General features: G+C 52.7%; 2 protein-coding genes across 2 annotated transcripts; one reads left to right on the top strand and one right to left on the bottom strand.

Moving 5' to 3' along the window:
* Nucleotides 1-384: 384 nt before the first annotated feature.
* Zic5 (Zic family zinc finger 5) lies at nt 385-6,680 on the bottom strand. The gene is made up of 2 exons (XM_076872556.1): nt 5,156-6,680; nt 385-827 (listed from the first exon to the last, which is right to left on the bottom strand). Exons 1-2 carry the CDS (start codon nt 6,678-6,680, stop codon nt 385-387), a joined length of 1,968 nt encoding a protein of 655 aa, XP_076728671.1.
* A 10,320-nt stretch (nt 6,681-17,000) lies between these two features.
* Nucleotides 17,001-20,686, top strand: Zic2 (Zic family zinc finger 2). Its single transcript, XM_076872524.1, has 3 exons — nt 17,001-18,072; nt 19,947-20,110; nt 20,330-20,686. The coding sequence occupies exons 1-3, from the start codon at nt 17,001-17,003 to the stop codon at nt 20,684-20,686; spliced, it is 1,593 nt and encodes a 530-aa protein (XP_076728639.1).
* The last annotated feature ends 312 nt before the right edge of the window (nt 20,687-20,998 follow it).

The following is a 20,998-nucleotide window of genomic DNA, read 5'->3' on the forward strand; positions in this document are numbered from 1 at the left end:
TTAAATATATACACATACATGCATATATGTGTGTGATATATATACACACGTATGCACACACATATATATGTATCGGCAGTGTGTATCTCGGTTAATGTCTCCATTCATTTTCCTTGGTACAATTCGCCCTCAGCCCTGTCTCCCTGCAATGTACAAGTCCAGCTTGGTTGTTTTTTGTTAGCTTTTTTAAGAAGAAAGGAAAAAAAAAAAGCCCAAATATCTTAATTAAATTAATTAAATGTACAAACACCATAGGGTTTCATACTGAATAAATAGGGCTAATTAGACCAGTAGCAAGTCTGAGTCACACGTTTGTCTCAGGCTCGGCATTGTCTCAGGTTAGGATATGGTCCAAGGACTCCCACTTATTAATAATGATAAATTCTAATGTATCGTCCGCACAACTTCCGGGTTCCCATACATTTCCTCATCTTCAGACTCAGAGGTGGTTCCGTTGCTGGAAGGTGTGTGGAGGTGGCTGGGGGCCCCACTGGCCTGGCAAACGTACCACTCATTGAGGTTGGTCACCTGAGGGGACAGAGTGCTAGAGCGACTCCTGGCTGGGTCCAGCACAGGGGACAAGGGGGCACCCACCGGAGTCCCCACTGATGAGTAACCAAGGGCTCCTGGAGAAGGTGGGGGGGACTTGCAGTGAATCTTCATGTGCTTCCTCAGAGAACTCGGGTGAGTGTAGGATTTGTCACAGCCTCGGATCTTGCAGTAGTAGGGCTTGTCACTGGTATGGACATGGGAATGTTTCTTTCGATCACTGCTATTGGCAAACTTCCTATCACAACCATCAAATTCACATTTGAAAGGCTTTTCCCCTGCAAGGAAACACAGGAAAGGTTAACAATGGCTTTCCAGAGACTAGCTTGAAAGAAATCTTGGAGCAGAACTGGGGATGGAGTTTCCCATTCTCCTAAAGACCAACACCCAGCCTTATTTCTATTCCTAATTCCTATATTCCAAGACGCAAAGGAGAAGAGATGCTGCAAGGACTGGCCTGGGCCCACTTGCCTGGAGGTTCTGCTTAGATCTGGATTTTGAGAGGCCAGATGCCAGCCCCCTAGGTACTACAGGGGTCAGGGTGAAATCCCCATGGTTGAAGCAAGGCCCAGGATGTACCACTGAAGCCCACCTGGGCCCTCATAACAACCTCATTCATCTCAGGGTCAGGACACTCAAATATACAAGTAGAAAATCCTCTATCAAGATAAACACTGATAAAAAGATACTCTCAGAATCACGGGTGGAGGTGAGAACAAGAAAAATGGAAGAAAGATAAACATATAACATTAAAAATAAGCTGGGGATGCAATAAAATGATGATAATGGCACTTTGTTCCAGAGTGTTCCCAGAATTTCATTGCTGGGAAGGAGCAGCAGGAGAGGATGTGGAGTTAGGAAAGGAAAGGAAATAATCCAACATTCTCCCTTTAGAAATAAAGGCACCTGTGAAACACAATCCCACCACCAGCTTTTGCAGGGCTGGCTGGGCAGAGAATAAGCTGCTGGTCTCCGCATTCTGCCAGATTCCCCCACAACTTGCAGGGTGCTGGACAGTGTGGCAGAACAGAATCTGATCACATGTGGGCAAAGACCACAGTCTCGGCACACAATCTGTCATTTACCTTAGGCTTTTCGTATACTTATTCTAACAGCTTTCTCCATCACTTATTCATTAAAACCACTTTAAAAAAAAAAAAATCAGGGTCTTTGGCCTGTTACCCCTAAGCTGGTCTGACCATACCAGGCACACTATGACTTAAACACAAGGCCACTAGTCCAAAAAGTAGAGATGCTTAATAACACAACCAGAAAAATTTAACCACTGCTCCTGGGGGTTGAAAAACAAAAGGGAAGACATCACTGACAGCATAGCTGGGCTCTCTCACCTTAGTGTCTATGAACTTATAAATTTGAATCCATAATTGAATAAGTCATCACATATTCTTTTATAATATCTTCCTCTGACATTCAGATGATCTAAAAAGATCACCAGCTACTTTGGTGACATACTAGGTAGGGCATCTTTCTTTGTTTTGGATAACTTATTTTTAAAAAGAAAAACCATTAAGAATTGGTTTAATGCACATACATTTCTGTGGTGAATCTTATTCCCTCCACACAAATATGTGTTTGTTGTTTTAAAAAATATTTCACTAATGGCCACTGCTTCAATGCCAGAATATGTTAACACATCTGAAAATATCCAGAAGACTGAAATATAACTTTCCCTACCTATCCTTGTTTAAAAATGAAATTAGACATTATTGGAATACAACTCTTAACCTATAAATAGCAGGAAAACAGAGAACTCACAAAAAATTACAACCTTTAAAAATTCTTTGGAGATGACCCACAGCAAAAACAAAGCTAATTCCTTTCTACCAAAACATCAGTGACTTGTCCCGATTTTTGTATTACATTTTAAGTTGGAGATAATACTAATTTAAAATAGCAGTCTTCTTTTTTTTTTACAAAACAAACAAAATAAGATAATCAACCTCCTTCAATAGGGAGGCTTATGTGGTTTTATTCATTCTATGCACATGTCAATGTTGTTTAGAATTCTTAGGTTTCTGCCCAACTTACATAACCCGGATTGTGAAAGGTAAAGCTTTGAACATTGCTAGTCCCTCCACTACTCACAAGAGAGAGAAGCAGTAAAAGTCAGTAAAGGGAGAGAGGAAGTGGAAAGAAAGTTGGAAATTAGGGATAAAGGAAAGGTGGAGGGACAAAGCAGAAGAAAAAGGAAATGTATTAGAAGGGCCTGGTGTTGTTCAGGGGGCCCACAGGAGCTCTGAGTAAATTCCCCCTAAATAGAAACACTGAGAGACCTCAGTGTTTACATTCCAGATTCTGACAGAGGAGTCACATCAGAATTTAACTATTTACAGAGTTTTGGAGATTTGGTGCCTGTGGGAAGGTAACGGAAAGGAAATCAAGTTGTGGATATCACTCAGGGCTTGCCAGCTTGCTCTAGGGTTGGGCTGGGAGGCAGATCATAAACCCAATTGAGGGCAAACAGGTCAGGACAGAAGACTTCAGGAGTGACCTGGGGATTAGTCCGTTTGACCAATCTGTTCTGGGGTCCTGATAACCCCCCAAAAGGAGAGAAGTCTATACTAGGGAGAGAAAGAAGTCCACAACTGTCCCTCTCTGGACACAATGTCCAATGGCTGAGGACCCAAGGACAGCCAAAACACCAGGCCAGGCGCGGGTTTGAGTTGGACTGGGAGTCGCCAGCATCCCAGGTTGGGGTGTGTGTGGAATCCCTGCATGCTTTTCCTGGTGGGGTTCACACTAGCAGCAGGAGTGGGGAGCAGGAAATTCTATCATTCTCACAACCTGGAACCAGAAAACCAGCCACCGGTCCCCTGCCCCCCACCCCCACTCTCTCTTGGAGCAAAATCTGCTCAGTGCTGTGGGGTCCCCGGCAGAGGGGCAGGGAAGGAAGGTCCACTCCCCACCAGAGGCCAGGGAAGGAGAGGGGCGGAGGCCACATGCGCCTCATTTAGGGCCTCCTTTTGGGAACTCGGTTAGGGCGGGGACTTCACAGTCCCAGTGCTGGGCACCGAGCAAGCAGATGGCTTAGTGGGCCATGGCGTTTTTATAAGAGCCTCGTGGGAAGTTTCCTTTTGGAAAAGCCATTAAGGTGGATTGATCTGGATTAGAAAAACACAAGGCTCAAGGGACAACGTGCTCCCAGCCGGTCTTCTGCAGGTCCACAAGGGAGGCCTGTGAGGTGTCAGTCCATAGGAGCAAGGCCTGGAGCGCCAGCCTGGGGCCACCCGGCCGCGGCTGCTCCTGGACATTTAGAATAAGTCATACACACCCCTAACACCCGCAGACTGCCGCTGGCCAGGTCGCGGCCCACGCCCCCGGGCTGCCTCCTCGCCGCCGCCGCCACCGCCACCGATAAATCAGCCAAGTGATCACTGAATGTAAACTCCAGTTACTTAAGTGTCCTCCGAGGGGTAATATTGTCTGTCCCTATAAATCCCGGCTATGCTCAGCAGCTCTACCGACCGAGGAACTCCTTGGTTCAAAGAGGGCACACTACCCTAAGGGGCTAAACCGCCGCCCCATGCTGCAGCCACCCTCACCGGGCCACGGCGGCCCCAAAGGCAGAGCTTGGAGTGGGGTGGGAGGGTCCCCACGGCGCTGGGGACTCCGCAACCCCATGTTCCACAGCGGGTTAGGCCTCAGCAACCACAAGAGGTCTCATCTTCCTCCAACTAGAACCTTCCTTAAAAGGACAAAAACCAATTCTCCGGCATCCAGCACACTCGCAGGTGCGTGGGAAGTCTATGTGTGTGATCGCTGTGTGACAGCGCGTGTGTGACTGCGGGTGTGTAAATGAAGTGAGGGAGCATATATATGAAGTATGAGGGAGTGTGGGTGTCGCAGAAATGGGGTGCAGGAGGCGGGCAGGAGTGTGTGTGAACTGGTCCCGGACCATGTACGTGGAGGGGTTAGGAGTGGGGTGTGTGAGTGGGGTGTGACTGAGCGGGGGTCTGGGGGGGGGCGGAGGGCGGGCTCCTCTTGACATCCGCACCCATCTCGGAGGCACTAGACCCCCTCCCTCCGACGGGCCCCAGCTCGCGGCCCCAACACCGTAGCAAATCCCACGCGCCCTTGCCCCCCCCACCCCACCCCCCCCGGCTTTCGGTGGTGCAGCTACCGCGCAGGGTCTGCGACCTGTAGGAAGGGAGGCACCGCAGGGGCGACTCCGGCCCTGGCCCTGATTCCCCGTGGCCCTCCCCGACCTCCCGGGGCCGGGCGGATGGGGGCTGCCGACCGTCCTGGGCGCCTTCCTGCTCCTGCTGCTGCTGCTTCTGCTCCGGGGAGGCGGCGGCGGCGGCGGCTGGAGCGCGTTGCCGGTCCCGGCCGAGGGGCTGAGGGCGCGCTGGAGACTCCGCCGTGTGGGAAGCCTGCGCGGGGCCTGTGTGTGCTATCGAATTACTTATTCATAGAAAAAAGGGGGAGAGAAAAAAAAGAAGTCACATGTCCGGGTTATACGTATGCGAAGAGAAGCAGCAGAAGGAGGGAAAAATTAAGGAGAGCAGGAGCAGGAGGAGAAGCAGCGGCGGAAGCGGCGGCGGCGCAGGAGGCGGCGGCGGCGGCGCGGCCGGGGACAGACACCCACCTGTATGAGTGCGCTTGTGGATCTTGAGGTTTTCAGAGCGTGCAAAGACCTTGCCGCAGCCCGGGAAGGGGCAGGGGAAGGGCTTCTCGCCAGTGTGCACGCGGATGTGGTTGATGAGCTTGTATTTGGCCTTGAAGGGCTTGCCTTCGCGTGGACAGTCCTCCCAGAAGCAGACGTGGCTGCTTTGCTCCGGGCCGCCCACGTGCTCCACCGTGACGTGGTTCACCAGCTCATGCATGGTGCCGAAAGTTTTGGAGCAGGGCTTGGCGCCGCCGGCCGGAGGCGGTGGCGGTGGCGGCCCGGCCAGCTCGTCGGGGTCGATCCACTTGCAGATGAGCTCCTGCTTGATTGGCTGCCGCATGTAGCGCAGGAAGGCCCCGGCTGCCCCTGGGAGGTGGGGGTGGTGCTGGTGCGGGTGCTGCGCGGGCGGCGGCGGCGGCGGCGGCGCCGGGGGCGGCGCGTGGTGCTGCAGGTGGGGCCCAGGCCCCGCTGCCGCTGCGGCCGCCGCTGCAGCCAGGTTCAGGTTTAAGTTCACGGCTCCATAGCCGTGCAGGGCGGCGGCCGCAGCGGCAGCCACCGCCCCGTAGTGCGCGTCCCCAGAGCGTGGAGCGAAGGGCGGCTCTGCTCGGCCATACAGCTCAGCAGCCGCTGCTGCTGCCGCCGCCGCCAGCCCCAGACGCATTTGGCCGTTGAGCGGGTGTGGGTGACCGCCGGGAGCCCCTGGAGTGTCGTGCAGCGCGGGGAAGAGCGCCGGGCCACCGCCGCTGTCCGGGCCCGCGTAGGTGCCGCTGGCAGAGATGAACATGCTGGCCGAGTGGGGAGGCGGGGCCGGGTGCTGGGGGGAGCTGGTGCCGGACCTCTGCTCCCCTCCGAGCGGGGCCCCGTGCATGGCCGCCGCGGGGGCCGTGGCGGAAAGGTCCCTCCGGAGGACGAAGTCCCTGCTGTGGCCTTTGCCGCTGCTGCCGCCGCCGCCACTGTTGGTGGTGGTGTAGCCCGAGAGGGCAGAAGGAGGAGGCGGGGGAGGGGAAGGAGGAGGGGGTGAAGGGGAGGGAGGAAGAGGAGGGGCTGGGGGCGGGGGCGCGGAGGACTGCGCGCCACTGCTGCCCCCGCCGCCGGGGTAGGTGCCGGAGCCTGGGTGCGCGACTACGGCCACAGTGCGGGCAGCAGCCGCTGGAGCCTCGGACTGCGCCGGGAGCACCTGGGAAGAAGGGCTGAGGCTCTGAGCGCTCGCCTGGGCCATGTGCTCGGGTCCAAGCGCAGTGACGGCCACGCCGGGGTCAGTACCCAGGTCCCGCGGGTGGAGGTGCGCGGTAGCAGCGCGGAGTTGGGAGTGGGCGGGCGGGCTGGCCAGCGCCGGGAAGCCTGTCATATTCTGATGCGGCTGGGCCTGAGCCGTTGCCAAATCCGCTAATCTCAGCTCTGGCGGGTTCCTCTTGCTCAAAGGGGGCTCCATCAGAACTACACAATCAGGCTCATAGACCCTCACTGGGGGGACCTTTTTCCCTCTGCCCGCCTTCAAAAACATGTATATATTAGGCGCTCTTTAACTTCTTTTGTCCTGACCTCCTAACTCTGCTTATTCCTGTTCCCACTCTGTCCTCCAGCGATTGGCAGAGTGAGCACCACATTTGAGCTGCACAGTGGGACTGAGATTTTGGAAATGGCACGGGTGGGATTGGAGGGAGCCGCGTGATTGGCAGCAGACTCGGCTGCCCGATTGGCTCCCGTTCAGACCCTGGGCCCAGCGGGGAACCGCCCCTGTGCTCGCGACCGCCTGCGCTTTCACTTCGCGCCCCCTCCTCCCCTGGAGCCCTTGGTCCCCGCCTCCCCAGGGATGCCCAAGTTGCACTTGCAGAAAGTTTGTGCTTGGCCTGCGCGCGCAGCGCTCTGCGCTCCGTTGACGCGCCTATGGAGAGCGTGCGCGCGCAGTCAGGGTACACCGGGTGGTAAGGGACTGGAGACCCCCAAGGGGCAAAGGGCGGGGCGGGAACCCCTAACTTCAAAAACCTACGCCTCACTGCTCGCAGTTTCCCCTTCCAGTACCCACTTCTACTCCTCCTACTTTGGAAGATGCCTGAGCTGCCCTCTGCAGGAGGGTGAACTTCCCGTCTTCATACCTGTAGTGGTGATGCCAGAGACATTTGGACACCAGTCTGCCCAGCTCTCACGTAGGGAGCAGACAGGAGACCGACCAAGGAAGGTTATTAAAGTCTATTGATTGCAAAACAACTGGAGTGATTTGGCTCCGCAAAACGCCAGGTGAAGTCAAAATAAATCTTTTCCCAAAGGAACGGTTTTATTTCTACTTTTTAGCTCATGGAGTCCCTTTCAACAGGGTTCAAAGGAGTTGGCTCAAAGTGTAATCTCACTACTCATGGGTTCTAGATCTGCCACTTCCAATTAGATCTACCGGAGGGGCGGGGCGGCGTGGATATCCGGCAGCAATGCTAACTTTTGCCTTTCGGAGATACAGTGACAGGGCAGGCCAAACCTCATCTCTCCTGAGCGAAGCAGTGCTAAGCAATGTCCTTTAAGCAGAATTTCTCTTTCTTGTCCAGAACGCACTTAACGTGTATGCCTCATTTCTTTTAAAGGACCACAAATTCAAATAGATACAATACAATTTATCTTAGTTAGTTATTTACAATAAAATATCATCTCACCTTATCATTTTCAAGTAAACTGAGATGTCTTATTTGAAAACCATAAAAGCTGGACCTCATTGCTGTTCTTAGTGAACACCATCCCTTCCCAGCAGTTTGCTACCAAATCAGTTTTTAAAAAAATAACGTGAAGTTCCTATATCACTTGGGAGGGGGGGGGGCAGAAAATTCCAAAGTAGGTTATAGTGTACCAAATTGTCACTTCAGATTTTTAAAAGGAAACATTTTTTTAAATGTGTTAGTCCAAAATGTTCTAAAACTAATATCAGGATTAAAAATTTGCTTTCCTCCATAAAATTATTTGTTAGAGGTCATAATAAATAAAATGTGTTCCCCCTCCCCTTTGGGGATACAATAAAACATGTTCCTAGCTTAATTCGTTTACCGTTCAAGTAAAGGTAGACCACACAAAGCCATCCTCAGGAAATGGTCCTGGGAAGAAATAAGGAATATTTTTCAAAAGAGTTGATTCCATAGCCCCATTGACATGGGTGTGAACAATGCTAAGTGAGAGTTTCCCCATGAGCCATGGGAATGTCATTTCTCTTATAAAACTGACAAGCAAACAAAGACAATAATACTATCAAATTTCAAATGAGCTTTTTTTTTTTTTTTTTAAAAGCTTCAGTGAAGTTCAGATATAGGGAAATTAAAAAGGCACGAGTGAAGCACAATGAAAATTTTAATAGGCAGGAGTGACAAAATCCACATCCATATTTTAAGAGACCATGTCCTTCCATGATTTTGTTCCAAAATCTTAAAACATCTGAAGCCAATCACAGGAAGGTGGATTGAGAACTGTGCCATCTCTATGGATGATTTATAAAGAAAGCATCATATTGGGAATTATCACCACTTTCTTTCTTTCCTCTCAAAATATTTCAAGTGAATTTCCTTTATGTGAATTTCTTGGCAGTGAATGTCCATATTTGCAATAATGGCAGCTTTGAGTTCCATCCTGCAGGTTATAAGTAAAAACAAAACAAAACCAAGGAAAGGAATGAATAAAGAAAAAGAAAATAAATACAGCCTCGCCTATAATATGGACTGTTGAGCATTTTTATTGCGCAATAAAATGGGTACCTCCACCCCCCTCAAAATAGCTTTTCGTCAAAATTATAACTGCTTTGTTTTATTGAATTGCTGAAATTTAATGGTTTAATGGGTGGAGGCATGAAGGAAGGGCTGTAAAAATGTGAATGATGCTGCAGCAGAGCCGTGCGGAATCTGGAACCCGCCTCCTTGTACAGCTCTTGTTAAACACAGCGTGATATGTATCTGTCATCGATTTAATATGTCTTAATTCAAATATAGCTCCCTGATCAAATTCTTTTTATGGAAGCCTTAAAAAAGAAAAGAGTTTCTTAGGAAATAACAGAGATTTGGGTAGTGACTGGAAAAACGGATATTTACAAAGTGAGTTTAATGAATATTTGCAAATTTATGACCAAATCCAGACCCTAAAAAGATAATTGACTCAGGTAAATCGACTTGAGCTGCTAATTCTTAAGAAAAAGGACTGGGAGCAAAATTTCAATCAACACCAATAAGGCGCCAATAAACCTCCTGCCAATTAAACCTGAGAATAGGCCTAGCTAGATGGTCATCAGGAAGGCTTGCACTGGATTTCCGGGATTGCCTTTCTTTATAAAAAGAGCTTTTTTGTTATTTTGTTAGACGCGCTTTTTTGTTATTGTGATGACCTGCCTGACCCCAGGTGCGCTGTTTCTTTTTCAAGCTATTTGGGAGCCAAGTAAAATCTCTTTAAATTCCGAGTTTCTAAGGGCCCAATAACTGTGTTACTCTTCTTAAATAAACACCAACAACTTCCAGGGCGTTGAAGAAAATGATGTATTAATTTTAAAAGCAGGGGGCTATAGAGGCACTATGCCAGTTCTCCTTCCGTGGATTTAGCCCCATATTTCCACGGTGGTGCTGATCCTCAGGGCCAGTCCTCAAAACGTATGCCCTTGCAGCAGAGGTGCTTGTGTGCTTGTGTGGAGGTAGCAATGTGGCAAGTCACTGAAATGCCCTTTGGGGGGCTTTTTAAGGCCGTCGGTTTCCAGACCTTTTGGTTGCACCCCGAACCCCAACCTCTTCAGGTCCTGAACAAAGGCACCGAGAGTCTGAGGAGGAGAGAGGCACAGTAAATGCCCGGCTGGCGGGAGTCTGACCGCCACGCCACAGCTCAGTTGCCTATAGAGGCCACTGAACGGGTCTCTGGGGACGCTCACGCGGGCGCTTAGGGCTTCCCGCTGCGTGGAGTGAGGAACGCGGCTCCTAGGCTCCCCGGTGCCCTCCGTTCCTCACTGAACACTGCCAAGTTTCCTGCGATGGGTGTGGGTAATAATAAACTCTAGGGAAGTGAATTGGACATTTCCTGGCCTTTGAGCCTTTGATTGTTTCTGCAGGCTAGGGAAGAGGGACACTTGGGGACTGTGGGGTGAACAAGAAAGGAGCTGGGGGACCACCAAGCCTCCTTTTATTGCCCCTGCAATTGCTTTATGACTCGCTGATCCCGCGTGGTTTCTGAGAGAACGACCTCCTCGTAGAAGGGCTGGGTCCGGGCGGATTTGGAGAGTCCAGGGGCATTTGGGCCGCGTGGGAGGCGGGTTCAAGGGCGAATGAGACACCTCAAGTTAGTTACTGGAGAAATCGAAGGACCTTTGAAGCCTAGCCCAAGGATGCCCTTGGGTGCTTAGCGGACGGGGTGCCGCGGGTGGGGGATTAGCAAGCAGACCCTGGGAAGGTGGTGATGGTTCACTGGAAACTCCACAAGCCAGGGCCAGATGGGCAAAGGGGACGGCAAAGCTGCATTTTGTAGCGCTTTGTCAGGGCTGGAAGTGATGGGAATTTTCGATGCAAGGACATCGCCACCCGTCTAGGCAGCAAGGTCCATGGGCCACCTCCCCTGGCCCTATCCGCAGTGTGTAGGGACTAGATCCTCTACCCTCCCACCCTCACCACTAGCGATCTGCCTTGGGTGGGGGGCTGCTGTGAGGGCCTTATTGCTCCTAACTGCCCCCCCACCCCCTTTCGCTGACCTCTGAATGGCTCTAAGAGGATTGCCTCTCTTTTCTGTCCTCCTAAATTCCCGCAGAATCCTCAGGCTCCTATGTGCGGGGCTAAGAGTGTCCAAACATGTGCTTTGTGGTAAAGTTTATGATCCCTGTCACATGCGCATGAACACAATGAAAATAAGGTGGAAGTCACAGCTGTGTGGCCAGTGACTGAGATGTTGAATTCCGTGGGGTTTTGTTTTGTTGTTAATTTCAGTTTTGATGGTCAACAATTAGACCTTCTCATGTCCACTTAACCTTTATGGTTAAAAGCTGCAAAAACATTATCCCTCTACTTCCCCACTACTAAATAAATTGTATAAAACTGACCTTTCCTCAAATGCTTTCATTTGGTTATCAAACTTTTAAAAACTCACAGATAGTGGTTTTTGGAGAAAGATCTTTGACTTTGGCCTACATTTGACCATCAGGTTTGGTAATTTCCTGGGAGACACTCCTGTGTTCTAAAATAAACTCAGAAAGTGAAAACAAGAAAAACAAAACAAAACCCTCCCTACATGTTCACAATTCATATAACCACCTAATAATCATACTGGCCCCAGGATTTGCTTCTCCCCCACTTCATCCCTCATCCTTTAGAATGTTTTTGGATGCAAGATTTAAAAAAAAAAAAAAAAAAAAGGAGCAAACAGAGGATATGTAGTTTTTTAAAAATCTCAGAGTTGTGGGGTGGTTACCCCCACTCAACACCCTTTCAGTATCTATGCTTCAATATTTGAAGAAGCTGTTAAGATAAATCAAATAGTGACACGTTGATGGATTTACTTGTGTAAGCAATATGGTTGACATATGGCATTGTTATTTATGAATGACAGCATAAATTGTATTACAAAGTCTATTGCAATAATACTGCAGTTTATTGGAAAGCTGCTCGCCTGTCATCTGTATTCAACCTCCCTGGATGTGGTTCGCCTGGGAGCCCAAAGGATAACGGTCCTCAGGATAATTAAACATGTTCACATAAACTAATGCCTTCTGGTTTTTGTTTGTTTGTTTTTGTTTTATTTTGCAGCAGTGGAAAAATTCCCATCAGGAAAGAGGAGATGAAATAGGAACAATTAGTTCCCTTCCTTTCACAAAACCACAGCCACTATCACCAGGGTTAAAGACAGGTGTGATGGATCCCTTCTATTTTTCCCAGAGTCCTTTTTTGACAAATATACAAGTACATACCCGTATCACTAAACTGCTGGTGAGTACATATTTTTATACATATTTTAAATAAGCCCAGTTAGAAAACAGAAATTTTAACTGTAGGTGGAAAAGAAGTTCTTTTAGCAGACTGGAGAGGGCCTTATGCTATGACATATTTAAAAGTTACAATATTGGCTGAGATTTTTCACAATTTCCCCTTCTTTTACATTACACTTTTCTAAAGTTCTGACAAAGAACATTTGTTCTAGGTGGGTTTTGCAGAGGTAGCTTCCCTACCACACATGTAGTCTTTTCACGGGTCAGGGGTCACCCAGCCCAGGAGTGGCTGAGACAGCTGAATCAAAGGTGACCTGCAACTTAATATCCTGTTGATGATCTTGTTGAATTTATGAGTCTGTAATATAAACGATGGTGCTAGAATCCTGAAAACATTCTCCTTTTTATCCAGGTTATGCAGTGTATTCCATACTTGTTTCTCTCATCTCTTCTCTCTGCTTCTCTCCCCCACCCCCTCTTTTCTTCAGAGGAATATTAAAAGTTTCAATAATAAAGTGGCTTTCCAATTTAACAATTGACTTTGTTTGTTTGTTTTTTAGCTTTTCCCATGGAACAATGTATATGTGAGAAGGACAGAGTGTGCACAGTTTGTGTATATGTACACAAAATGCACATCATACTACAAAAGAATTCAAACAACATTGTTTCCAGAGGCCCAGAAACCAAAAGGAGGTTCTCAGTTGATAAGTGTCGGGGTGTGTGGTGGGATTTTCTAAGTTTTGAATATACCACACATTCCAGATCCTGCTGTGATTCTCTCTCTTTGCCAGGAAATGAACGCCCCACCACACTCCCAAGGTTTTCCGGATCTTCACCAGCCCTAGGCTCAGGTTTTGCCTGGTTCAGGCTTCTTCAGGATTTCAGAAGAACAATTTTTGGAAACTCACAATGAGGGGACATGGAACTAGTTGTGGGTACCTCCAGTCTGACAACGCTGCAAAACTGTCCTTCCAGAAACCTGTTGAAAAACTGAATTCATGCACACAGTTTATAAGAAAGCTTGACCGGGTTTTTTTCCCCCGCTTTTCCTTTCCCTTTCTTCTTCTCCCCCCTCCCCACCCCCTTCCTGCCAAGGAACAGGGGTCCACTTTTGAGGCGATAACTCTGAAGCCTTTGCAGTTTTTTTTCCCTTCTTGTTCTCTCTCGCTCTTCCCTCTACTTCCTTAAAAAAAAAAAAAAAAAATACTGTCATTGAAGGAAAAGGGTTTTGCGGTTTGCAGAGAAATAAAGCATTTCTGAGAGGGGATGGAGACGTGACTTTGAACTTGGCTCAGCTCCTCTGTGTCCTGCAGAGAGAGGAGAACTGGAGCAGGGAAAGAATAGCCAGGAGGGCCCAGCCCGCGGGGTCTCCGGCGGGAATTAAGGCGTCTGCCCCACTGCCCGGCAGCGAGCAGCCCCCGGAACCCAGCGCCAGTAAGCGCCCAGCCGCGCTACCCCAAAACGCGGGCGCAGCAAAAGAGGAATCAAAGCGAAAAGAGAGAATGGGTCAAAGAGGAGCGGGAGGGAGGATTGGGGAGGGGTGAGAAAGTGGTAAAGGAAGAAAACTTGGAAGTCTGATGCCTTGAAAGAAGGAAAGGAAGTGAGTTCTTTGGATATGCAAGATTGCTTTCTCACAATCTCTATTAAGGATTTTTTTTTTTTTTTGGTAATGTTTGGAATAAGCCATTCCAGGTACTCTCCCTTCATCTCCCCCATATAAATTCATCAATTTATACAGTAAACAAACGTGAAAGACTGCATTGGGCAATTTTAAAGGGCTCAACGTGGCAAGGCAGCCTTTCTGCCAGGAGAATTCATTCTCTCCCTTTTTTCTTCCCCCCACCCTCTCTCTTGGGGGCCAACTTGGCAATTGCCCTCTGCCCCTTTTAGAAAAGACATAGGGAAAGAAGAGTGCCTCCAGCTTCCAGACAAACTCCTAAGCTTTAGCCAGGTGTCCCAGTCCCCTTCCTTTTTGCCCCCCTCCCCCATGGCAGGGAAGAGGGGAGGACAGAAGGAGGGCACAGGGCCCTTTATGGAAGGGGCTACAGCCAGTTCCAACACAGAGAGAGACCCGCTTCAGCGGGCAGAGGCCGTCTGAGCCCGCACAAGAAAGCTCGGGTTATGCTAGCAATAGTGAGAAGATTCTTCCCGCGTTTTGGATGATTTCATTTTAAGATTAAAAATTTGAAGTGCACGGTGATTATTTTCTTGCTTGAATTTTTATTTCAACTCCCAGCGATTTGTAAATAAAAGCAGTTTTCCAGACCAGCCAGGCAAAGAAAGGCGCTGGTCTTACCCTGTCCCTTCACACCTCCACAGCCTGGGAATCCGCGGTTCCCTCTCTGGTTACCTCGAGAGCAGGAGCTTCGGGCGTTGGGACAGACTATGTCCTCAGCGACTCAGGGTGCAGCGTAGGCCTCAGGGCCAAGGGGGCTGGCCAGGGGCCGCACCGGGAGTAGCTTCGTGTCCAGCTCACGCCCGAGAAGGGGCACACTCTTCACTCCCAGAGAAGTAATATTTACCTTATGGAGGGGTTAAGCCCTACGAGTCTGGCGGTTTCCTCTCCCCAGGCCCTGAGCCTTACCCTCAGCCAAATTCTGGCCTAAGCCTTGCTTGGCTGCTAGCGTCCCCATCCTTCTCAATTCATCGTGGCAGCAGACTACTGGGCATCGACCCCTAGGGTGACACCGTCTTTAAACGACTTCCAGACAACCCCCTCCTTCGTGGAGGGGGGCACTGCCCAATGTTTACTGCTGTAATCGGAGCAGGAGGCGAGCGGCTGGGGAACTAAGCGCGCCCAGGGGCGGGTGGGGACCACCGCCCGGCGTGGGGGCGGTGTCTGGGTGAGAATCCAGAGAATCGTAGGAGCCGGAAAGACTATGTGCCCACCGTCCTTCACCAGTTTTCAATACCATAGAGCAGGTTCACCAAGGGAGGGGAAGGAATAGGGAGCGTGCCAAATCGGCAAGAGATGGGCCCCCAGGCCGCTCCCTGCTACGCGCTCCCGACCGGGCTATCGGCCTGAAATGTCCCAGGGCGCAGGACCTCCGGAGTGACTACCCGGTTGCAAGCCACGTCTCGGGCGGCACGGAACGCCCGGGCCCGCAGTTTCTGGGATTTAAAGTTGCTGGGAGTGGCTCGGATCCCTGGGGAGTCCGTGGCCTGTGTGGGTACTGTCCCGCTTCTGGCCAGCGACTAGCTGAGGGCGACGTAACCCCGCGGCCTGGGGCCCTCGCAACGCTTGCTGCGCGATTCCCAGGGGCGACGCTGCCGGCCAGGCCGAGGAGCCGAAGCACCGAGCGCGCCGGCGAAGCGCCTTAGGCTGGCAGACACGGCCCGCGGGCACATTCGGCGGATGCTGGAGCGGCTAGGAGCTCCCGGGGCGCGGGGGAGGCGGGGCTGGCCGGCCTAGGGGCGGGAGCGCCGGATTGACGAGGCCGCAGCGACCAATAGTGGCGTCAGGAGGGCGGGCGGGGCGGGAGCCGCCGTTAAAGGGGCGGTGTGACCGAGAGGCCGGCCCTGGAGCGGGAGATAGAGAACCCGGGGCGGGAGACTAAGGGGGACGCGGGGGAGGGGAAAGGAAAAGGAGGAGACAAAAAAAAAAAAAAAAAAAAAAAGAAGAAGAAGAAATAAAAAATAAAAGGCTGCAGCTGCGGCGGTAGTGCCCACCGAAATAAACAGGCGGTGGCGAATGCAGCCCCTTGCAGCCGAGAGGGGGAAGCCGCTTTGGCCTTCTCTCACTTGCTGGGACCTGGGACTCCCTTCTGTCCTCGCGGGTGCGGCCATCCGCTCCCGGTCCAGCACCCAGGGCCGACCTGCCTGAGGAAGGGGGCGAGCGAGAGATCACTTTTTTATTGTTGTTATTGTTTTTCCGCCCAGCCCCCCTTCTCCCCTCCCCCTCCCTGCCTACTCCCCTCCCACAGCCTCCTTCTCCCCCCACCCCGCCCGCCTCCTCCTCCGGCACAACTTAAAGAAAGAGGGAGCGGCGCGGCTGCTTCCTTCATCTGGGGGAATTCGTGGCCACTGCAAGTTTACTACTCGAAGCGCAGCCAATGCCAAGCGCGGAGGACCAGGAGGGCTGAACACCGCAGCCGCGGAGCGGAACAATACCCGCAGCGCGCGGGGCGGCGCGAGCAGGGCCGCGAGGGAGGGAACGGCCGCCAGACCGTGCGGCGGACCCAGCGCCTGGCCTCCTCCTGTTGTCCCGGAGCCCCAGCCGCGGTCAGGTGGAGCCGCGGGTACCCTGAGCTCGAGCGCCGGACGCTGAGAGCGAAGCTAGCCTCCGTCCTTTTCTCGCTCGCCTGCCGGGCTGAGGACAGTCGCCGCCCCCGGGCATCCATCCTGGTCCTGCAGCTGCAGAGATTTCATTCTGTGGACGCAGCTAGGCGCAGCCGGGCCCGGGGTCTGCGGGGCGAGTGAGCGAGTGAGTGTGTTCGTGCGCGCGCGGGTGCGCGCAGGGGTGGGGGCCGCGGAGCTGCGCTCGCCCCCCGGTGGCCCCCCTCTCCGCTCTGCTCCCCACACCTCCCTCTCGCTCCCTCCTCCCTCCCGCCCTCCCTTGCCCTGCCCGCCCGCCCCCGCCGCAGCTCCTTTAATACACTTTGGTTCTCCGCCTGGCTTTGGACTCTTCTCCTCCTCCACCTCCTCCTCCTCCCGCGCCTCCTCCGCCGCCGCCTCCTCCTCTTCCTCTCCGCGCCTTCGCTCTGTGCCCGGCCGCTGGAGGCAGATCCAGGCGGTGGCGGAGGCGGCAGTCACAGGATCGCGGCTGCCCGGGCTGAAGCCGCCTCTACCACCGCCGCCTGCTCCCGGAGCCCAGCGGCCACTGGACGCACCGCGCGAATTGGGAGTGGGAGCCGAGGCGGCGCGAAAGCGCAGGGCTCGCCGGGGCCGACAGGGCGGGCGGGCGCACTGGCCATGCTTCTGGACGCGGGGCCGCAGTTCCCGGCCATCGGGGTGGGCAGCTTTGCGCGCCACCATCACCATTCGGCAGCCGCGGCAGCGGCGGCGGCCGCGGAGATGCAAGACCGTGAACTGAGCCTGGCGGCAGCGCAGAATGGCTTCGTAGACTCGGCCGCTGCGCACATGGGAGCCTTTAAGCTCAACCCGGGCGCACACGAGCTGTCCCCTGGCCAGAGCTCGGCGTTCACGTCTCAGGGCCCCGGCGCCTACCCCGGCTCCGCGGCGGCCGCCGCCGCAGCCGCCGCGCTCGGGCCCCACGCTGCGCATGTTGGCTCTTACTCCGGGCCGCCCTTCAACTCCACTCGGGACTTCCTGTTCCGCAGCCGCGGCTTCGGGGACTCGGCGCCGGGCGGAGGGCAGCATGGGCTATTCGGGCCGGGTGCGGGTGGCCTTCACCACGCGCACTCGGACGCGCAGGGCCACCTCCTCTTCCCTGGCCTCCCGGAGCAGCATGGGCCGCACAGCTCGCAGAATGTGCTCAATGGGCAGATGCGCCTCGGGCTGCCTGGAGAAGTGTTCGGGCGCTCGGAGCAATATCGCCAGGTGGCCAGCCCGCGGACCGACCCGTACTCGGCGGCGCAGCTCCACAATCAGTACGGCCCCATGAATATGAACATGGGTATGAACATGGCAGCGGCCGCGGCCCACCACCACCACCACCACCACCACCCCGGTGCCTTTTTCCGCTACATGCGGCAGCAGTGCATCAAGCAGGAGCTCATCTGCAAGTGGATCGACCCCGAACAGCTCAGCAACCCCAAGAAGAGCTGCAACAAAACTTTCAGCACCATGCACGAGCTGGTGACCCATGTCTCGGTGGAGCATGTCGGAGGCCCGGAACAGAGCAACCATGTCTGCTTCTGGGAGGAGTGTCCTCGCGAAGGCAAGCCCTTCAAGGCCAAATACAAACTGGTCAACCACATCCGCGTGCACACAGGCGAGAAACCCTTTCCCTGCCCCTTCCCGGGCTGCGGCAAGGTCTTCGCGCGCTCCGAGAACCTCAAGATCCACAAAAGGACCCACACAGGTAACCGCAGGCAGGGACCGGGACGAAGTGCGGAAGGGAGACTTGGGGAGAAATGCACAAGCTGAAGTGTGTGTGTGTGTGTGTGTGTGTGTGTGTGTGTGTGTGTCTGTGTGTGTATACGCGCTCGAGCGCGCGGTCGGAGGGCGCCAACCGCTAGCCCGGGCCCTGGGACGGGAGATGTTTTTTGTGTGTGTGAAAGAGCGAGCGGCTTGTTTTTGTTGGATGATGAAAGATTATTATTGGCCTGGGTTTTTCCATGTGCGGAAATTGAATTTTAAATGACCAGTATAATATCAAATGTACGTGTGGGGTGATGCAACTGCTTCCTTTGCTCAGCCCTGGTTAATAATTTGCGTTCTAAATAGAACGCACAAAATAAAACTGCTCTGTAACTCGGTGCCCGGGAAGCGAGCCTAGAGAGGATTTTGCCAGCTTGTCTGAATGTGCTTTTCTGCTCCGGGTGCGTGTCTGTGTTTGAATGGCTTGTGTATTTTCCCACGTCTTTTACTCGTGGTCCAAACGCCCTTCCCGGGACTGTTTCCCATTAAATAAGCCTGGTGTGAGCCGGAGCTGTAAAGCATTTCTCATTTTTAAAGTTTTTTTTTTTTTTTTTTTTTTAAGCCCATCTTGGGGTGGGTCGCGGGGGCTTTACGGTGGTTTCGCAGCAGTTTGTGAAAATCTCTAATGGGCACCACAGGGTTTGCGATTCCAAACTTGGACCCACAATCCGGTCCGTGAGAGCCCCAGGCAGCGCGTCCCCACGGGGGATCGCGTGAGAAGAGAGAGCCGCAAAAGAGCGCGCCTCCAGCCTCATAGATTATTCATCTATGACCAGGGCTCAGTCAAAATCGTGCCAGACGATTTCCTAAAAGAAAGCCAAATGTTTTAGCAACTTCCCTCGTCAATATTTACTCCGAAGTGGGGATGCGCCAGAGGCCTATTGTTCTCTTTTGGGAAGGGAGGGAGCCGAGGTGCGAGACAAGCTTTTAACAAGGTTTAAAATTTGAGAAATTTATTTGCATGAAATGCTAGCTTTCGAGTCCTGTCTCTGAGCGGATGTCTTTAAAAAACAATTTAGGTGCTAATGGAATTTAACGTTAAACGATCCCCTTTCCTAGTGGAACGACGTTTGAGTTCTCACACCTCTAAATGACTCCAAGCATTTGGAATTCTGGCAACAGGATGTTGGGACCACCAGAAAATTAAACGGGGAGATTTTGAAAGGTGTTCCTGACTCTGTTCCCCACCCCACCCCCCAGCTTGGTCCCTCTGCAATTATTATAAGACTACCTTATCTCTACTATTAACCCTCCCCCCTCCCCTTTTTTTCAAACTTATTTTTAAAAGACTGGTGAAACTAGAATTACAGTTAATTCAATATGCAGAATTTTGGATGAAAAATACTGGCTCAGTTAATATCCACAGCCCGTCCCCCAAACAACACATAGCTTCTCCAAATGTAATTGCCTACTGGCGGCAGAGAGAAACCGACAGCAGCCCAGCAGCCTGTGTGATTTTGATAATGCCCCAAATATTTTGTCATAATAACAGCTTCTCCATGGCGAGACCAACTTGTTAGAAGCTGCGCATCCAAGAAGTCCTATAGAAAAGCGGGCAGGGCCAGGATCTACCCCAAACTTGTTAGAAATTCGAGGAGATGGGCTTCAGCGTAGAAGAAAGTGAAATATGAAGTAAATGATCAGTACTGTCAGGTGGAAAAGGGGTTAATTTCATCTGGGTCTGCCACAGAGGGGATCCGACCTGTTTAAGGAATTCAGCCCTTCTACCCCCAAGTCGTCGCCTTGCCTGCCCCCTAACAGCCTGGTGTTCCGGGGCTCTGTGTCTCAACAAGCGACAATGTTTGCCGCCCACAGGGGAGAAGCCTTTCCAGTGTGAGTTTGAGGGCTGCGACCGGCGCTTTGCCAACAGTAGCGACCGGAAGAAGCACATGCACGTCCACACCTCCGATAAGCCCTATCTCTGCAAGATGTGTGACAAGTCCTACACGCACCCCAGTTCCCTGCGGAAGCACATGAAGGTACCCCCGCGGTAGCAGGGAGGAGGGCGAGGCCGGCCTGGCAGGCCGGCCCGTAGGGGCCTGGAAAACCGAAAACCGCAGCGCGCCCGGGAAGGTCCCCAGGGAGCCCGGGTGGAGAGGGACACTTCTGGGGTGCTCCCCCTCGGGGGCCCCGGCCTCACAGCAGCTGCACTCACATCCAGTCCCCTCTGGTCCCCCCTCCCGGCTTTTGTCTTGCAGGTCCATGAGTCCTCCCCTCAGGGCTCTGAGTCCTCCCCCGCCGCCAGCTCAGGCTACGAGTCATCCACGCCCCCGGGGCTGGTGTCCCCCAGCTCCGAGCCTCAGAGCAGCTCCAATCTCTCTCCCGCGGCGGCGGCGGCGGCGGCAGCGGCAGCGGCGGCGGCGGCCGCGGTGTCCGCCGTGCACCGGAGCGGAGGCTCCGGCTCGGGAGGCGGCTCGGGAGGCGGCTCCGGCGGTGGCAGCGGTGGGGGCGGCGGTGGGGCGGGCGGCGGGGGCGGCGGCAGCTCTGGTGGGGGCAGTGCGACAGCCGGGGGCCACAGCGGCCTCTCCTCCAACTTCAATGAATGGTACGTGTGAGGGCCCGGGCCTCCCTTCCTCTCCCAGTTCCCAGCGCAGCTGCCCTCCCCGCAGCGAGAGGCGAGGGCGCCTTGTGATCTCGTATTGTTAAAATTATAAATCTGATTTTTATGATGATGAAAATGATTTTACCAGCAGAAGGATTTTTTAAAAGTTTTTTTTTTTTTTTTTTTTAAAGAAAAAAATTTAGGCATGAAAAGCAAGGGAAAAAAAAAACCCTTCCGGAGTCTCTGAAGCTGAAAATATAAAATAAGAAATAAAAAATTAATTAAAAGAAAATCCCACAAAAATATTGAATCAAACCTCCCTGCC

The sequence above is a fragment of the Callospermophilus lateralis genome, chromosome 12, assembly GCF_048772815.1.
Source record: "Callospermophilus lateralis isolate mCalLat2 chromosome 12, mCalLat2.hap1, whole genome shotgun sequence".
In the NCBI taxonomy this organism is placed as follows: Eukaryota; Metazoa; Chordata; class Mammalia; order Rodentia; family Sciuridae; genus Callospermophilus; species Callospermophilus lateralis.